The sequence below is a fragment of the Lolium perenne genome, chromosome 6 (genome assembly GCF_019359855.2).
Source record: "Lolium perenne isolate Kyuss_39 chromosome 6, Kyuss_2.0, whole genome shotgun sequence".
NCBI lineage: Eukaryota > Viridiplantae > Streptophyta > Magnoliopsida > Poales > Poaceae > Lolium > Lolium perenne.
In genome coordinates, this window is record NC_067249.2 from 102,244,078 (window position 1) to 102,249,236 (window position 5,159).

Sequence of the window (5,159 nt, forward strand, 5' to 3'; positions counted from 1 at the left end):
CAAGGCATTATGAATATCACATTATGCCTTTTTTTATTGTCTACTGGCACATTTCAGTCCTTGACCATTTTGTTCCCTACCTAAGGAAATTTATGTTGAAGTATTAATATATTGCCTAACCTCTTTCCATCAGTTCAGCTGATTGAGATGCTTAGTTCATCTATTATATATGGTATTAGAGCCAAGAGTTTTAGTTCAAGATCTTATTCAGGCAGTATTAAAGAAAAGACAAAAAAACAAAAAACAAAATATACTGCCTACATCAAACCCACGTCTAAAGACTACAATAGCGTAGACGTCTATATGGTATGAGAGGCAAGAAGTCTCGAGTAAAAGACCATGCTCACGTAGTATTAGAAAATATTATGCGGCCTACATCGAACCCACGTGAGAGGTTCGGACTTATACTGGTGTTATTTGATTATATTTTAGTATATAACAAAAATATCTTGGAGAAACAGAACATCCAGAAGCCCTAAGGAATAACCCAAAAAGGAAACTAAGACACTAACAAGCAAGAAATGACAATAGTAATCACAAATTTGTTGACATATGTGAGAAATGGAAAAAAAACACATGAACAAATTGACCAAGAACATAATGCTTTTAGATACATCATGCGTGCAAGTGTCGTTCCCAGTAATTGGAACCCGAGAAACAGCGAGGTATTTTTTGACTTAGAATTAATCGAACAAAAAACAAGAAGTGTAAAAATAGTGGACAAGGACAGAGAACTGGAAGACAAACATGCACGCTAGGACTGCTTATTCATGCACAGTAGGACATACTAGGGGCAGGCAGGAGCAAAGCGTAGTTGCGCCGCTCCATGGCCACCCGATCCACCTCTTGCTCCTGCATTCATACTAATGCACACTCCTGCAGTTACTGCTGTATCCCGTGCCAGTTTGCAAAAACCCCACTATGACACTACTACAAAAATGCAAGAAACTATCGCGAGAACATCTTCTTTACCAACACAAATGTCCAAACAATACATCCACAGCAAACTCCCATCCCAGCACAATTTTCGCTGGGGTGAGAAAACCACATACAAAGTAAACAATGAACGTACCGAACTGCACAAATAATCTACTAACAGTCATGTCTTTCGACACGATGAATCAGCAAAAGAAAAAGAAAAATCACCACAAAAAGCTGATTGCGCCACGACACGCCGCGCTATCGCATCGCTGCTCCCTCGCACACGAGGAGCTCTTGCTTGGCCTGCATTGAAGCGGATGTGGCGATGTCGGCACCGCCTGTGGCCTTGATCTGCTGCTGGTGGTACAGCTGCCGTAGCCTCTCGATCTCCTCCTTGAGCGCCTCTTGATGAGCTGGATTGCATGTTTCGGATGAGTTTAAGCAAATAGCCTCAATGGTACACTTAACTAGAGAGGCAATCAAAAAGTTGTTTTGAGGAATCTTTGGTTTCCTTGTTAAGGAGTAACTTTGGTTTGCATAAAAAACTGTATGCAAGTAGAATTGTGCATTTTCTTTGAATTGACCAAAGTGTTCAGTTTGCTGGTTAGTGGGTCAAACTGGATACGGCATCAGAGATTCAGATCTCATATCTGCTGTAGAGAAATGAAGAAAGTAGCCAAGATGGACAGGAAGGAAGGATACCATCTTTGAAGATCTTGTCTTGTGCGAGGGCGGCAATTCTTTGCCTGAGATGGCTGTTGCCGACGGTCAGTAATGACCGCTGGTGATCCAGGAAGGCCACACGAGGAGACAGTGCTGAAACCTCCATCTGCACGAAGTAAACCACCAGTCAAAAATTGGGTTCTCAGTTGTTAAGTCTCTCCTTTTGTTGTTTCTGAACTGCCTCAAGTAATAGCAAATACTCTGCTCTTCAAGAATTCCATTGATAGTTGATTCTTCACACATAAAAAATTAGGGACTAATTGTGTGGATTGACAGACATGGTGAGGAAATGGACAACATCTATTTGGACAGACATAAGTGGAGAAGTATACACTATTCAGTGTATGCAAGACAACTTTGGTGTCTCCCTTTATATCTTTTTGTAGTATTTCGTTGTGGTTGTGGTCTGTGTGAATGAAAGAGAAGTGAAGTGATCACCTGAAGACCGGTGACGCTGCGTTCAAGCTCAGAGATGTAGTGCAACTTCCGAACTCTTGATCTCTGGGCTGACTGCCTGTTCGCCAAAATTCTGAAAACCCAACAAATTTGCTATTAGATTCCTGGTGTTTGGTAGTATATTCAGGTTACTTGTGCTTACAGTATCATAATAAGGCGCATTTCAGTAAGCTTTTGACAACAGAGCATACTCATTTGAGAATTATTCAGACCTCTTCTGAAATTACAGATGCAGATTTACAAATGTTTGCTTATTTTGTCTCTGAGGGGTCAGATGCGAAATAGACTACCCTACATTTATGTGCTCTCTGTCACTTTAGGAGTTGTGCTTCGGGAAAAGTGTCATCTTGTAAGCATTTACAGTAAATTTTCGCAATTTTAAACAAAATCGACTTTGAACTGTTACCCTGCGAGTCCCTGATAGCTTTATGCGGGGTTGTAGATTTGAACAGCTACTCGTGATTCAGGAACACTCTAAGTACATTGTTTTTTTACGAGGGAAAAAAAATCTGATATAGTAAGAACTTACTAGTAGTAGAAAATAATTGGCTCTAGAGAAATACAGGAAAAATGTACTACAGTACTACATAGCCGCTGTATTAGGATATTTCGGCAACCAAATCGATGTACAATGTTCAGTGGTGGCATAATTTTGTTTCTAGTACAGTGCTGTTTTTTTACCCTAGTAAAAAAAGGAACAAGATTTATTAACTCTTGTAGCAAATGTGACTGACCTCTTGACCCTCTTGGGGTCACCGAAGCCGTCCGCGGCGCGCGCGCCGGCGGTCCCCTCCTCCGCATCCCCCGTGTCCATGAAGCCCCCGCCGTCGGACGACACGGCCGGCGCGTCAACGTCGGAGAACATGGACATGAGCTGCTCGTCGTCGAGCCTGTCGAAGTCAGCGCCGCCGCTGAGGACGTCGTCCATCGGGACGGCCTCGAGGAACGCCGCCGAGTCGCTGGCCGAGCGGCGGTGCGCGCCCCGCCTGGCGGCCGCGAACCCCAGGAAGTCGCCGGCCGACGACCAGTCCTGCCCCGCCGCGCTCGGCGCCCTCGGCGGCAGGTGCGCCATTTCTTGCGCTACTGTGTTCTCCTCCTCCTGCTCCCCGCTACAAGCTAGCTAGCACAACGCTGCTATAGATGCGCTATAGATGTATGTGTATCGGTGCTACAAGTGTAGAGAGAGAGTGTAGGCGGGGAGATGCTCGTATATATCGTGCAAGTGTGTAGGTGCACATCACATGCACGGTGGGGCAGTGTGGATGCATGCTATAAGTTGGTGATTTGATGGCCATTATTTGGGGCATCATGCTGCATGTGTTTAGGATTACTGCACATCAATCAGATTAGATCCAAGAGATATGGTAGTTAGCTTGTGCTAGCAGTACGTTCATACCAATAATTTCACTTAGTAATGTCAATGCCACATAAAGTCACCAACTTTGCTAATTAACTCCACATACAAATGGTTTGTTGATTGTATTTCATGATAAGAAATGAGATGACATTTCACTGCAGAGTATCATAGAGTCGTAACTGGCCATGTTAAGGGTGTCATTCAACTATACTCTGATGAGTGAGTTAGTTAGTTAGAGATGTCTGAAAATTTTAAAAAGGGATAAAGGCAGCAGCAGCAGCTGGGTAGGAACAAGGATGGAGGTCACATGATGGGCGGAGAGGAGACAGCTAGCAACAGCTAAGTGAGAGAGTGCTACTCACTGTAGATCGGAGATGAGTTTTTATATATTCTTCTCTAGTTAATCATGGAGTTGCAGTGCAGGGAGGAGAAGTTATCCCTGCTTGTGGATTTCAGGATTCAGCTGGCAGCGGCAGCAGGCTGGGCCAGCAGTTCAACCACGTGCTGCCCGCTGTGGCCCAGAGAGAGTTGATGCTGTTCCCCTTCCGTCTGGGTGCCAATCTGCCATTCCCTGCACTTCAAATTAGGCATCGATTTACATTATAGATCCAGTTTCTTCTGGTAGCTCAGTGCATCTTGCGTTAATATGGGTCTTTTCTGCCTTTTCTTTCCACATATAGATCCAGCGACAGGACTAAGAGCATCCCCACTCGTTGGCGCTCCCCACGCCCAAATCCGGCGAAATTTTCGTCCGGATTGGATGAAGATTTGGCGTGGGGAGCGCCGAAGTTCCAGCCGTCCCCCCGGCAGGAAACCCCCAACCTCGACCATTTGACATATTTCAAACAAATTCAACATAAAATTTAACAAGTTGGGCAAACAAGAGGACGAAAATCGCTGAAACAAATTCGGCGATAACAGTACAATGTTTAACAAGTGCTGAAACAAATGAAGCACACAAATTTCACAATTTTTCAAACAAATTAAGACAGACTAGTTGGCGTCGGCGTTAGCGTTGCCTCGGAGCCTCCATATGTGCTCCACCAGATCATCTTGCAGCAGCTGGTGCATTGTAGAGTCTCGAATCTCCTGGCGCATAGCAATGAAGGCGGCCCATGATGGAGGCACCTGGTGATTAGGCTGTGCAAGAGGACCCTCTCTCTCATATGGTGCTTGTTGCTCGACGGAGGAACCGGATGCTTTCGCTCATCTTCAATAATCATGTTGTGTAGGCACACACAAAGTTCATCACCTCCCACATCCGATCTTTGGACCAAGTCATAGCGGGGAACCGGACGACGACAAATCTCTGCGCAGTAGGACACCAAATGCTCGCTCGACGTCTTTTCGGCAAGCTTCTTGTTTCTTGACAAACTCGCAAAGTTTGGGGGTGCTAGGGTTGGAGATCGTCTTCACAAATGTTGCCCACTTTGGATAGATACCGTCTGCAAGGTAGTATCCTTTGTTGTAGTGCCGACCATTGATCACATAGTCCACCGGGGGAGCATGACCCTCAACAAGCTTGGAAAAGACCGGGGAGCAGTTTAGGACGTTGATGTCATTGTTGGATCCAGGCATACCAAAGAAAGAGTGCCAAATCCAAAGATCATGGGTAGCCACCGCTTCAAGTATCACGGTGCAGCCTTTTTGTGACCCTTGTACATTCCCCGCCACGCAAACGGACGCTTCTTCCATTGCCAAT

The 5,159-nt window shown here is 45.2% G+C and overlaps 1 protein-coding gene across 1 annotated transcript; it reads right to left on the reverse strand.

Annotated features, from left to right (window-relative positions):
- Positions 1-949: 949 nt before the first annotated feature.
- Positions 950-3,295, reverse strand: LOC127307511 (basic leucine zipper 19). Its single transcript, XM_051338232.1, has 4 exons — positions 2,835-3,295; positions 2,083-2,173; positions 1,624-1,750; positions 950-1,334 (listed from the first exon to the last, which is right to left on the reverse strand). Exons 1-4 carry the CDS (start codon positions 3,170-3,172, stop codon positions 1,180-1,182), a joined length of 711 nt encoding a protein of 236 aa, XP_051194192.1. The 5' UTR covers positions 3,173-3,295; the 3' UTR covers positions 950-1,179.
- Between the last annotated feature and the right edge of the window lie 1,864 nt (positions 3,296-5,159).

What these genes read in the sequence shown, in the direction of transcription:
- LOC127307511 (XM_051338232.1), bottom strand. Translation starts at nt 3,172, where the DNA reads ATGGCGCACCTGCCGCCGAGGGCGCCGAGCGCGGCGGGGCAGGACTGG. An exon ending in GCAGCGTCACCGGTCTTCAG is followed by an intron (nt 1,751 to 2,082) that starts GTGATCACTTCA and finishes TACTTCGTGCAG; the next exon opens with ATGGAGGTTTCAGCACTGTC. An exon ending in AGACAAGATCTTCAAAGATG is followed by an intron (nt 1,335 to 1,623) that starts GTATCCTTCCTT and finishes CATGCAATCCAG; the next exon opens with CTCATCAAGAGGCGCTCAAG.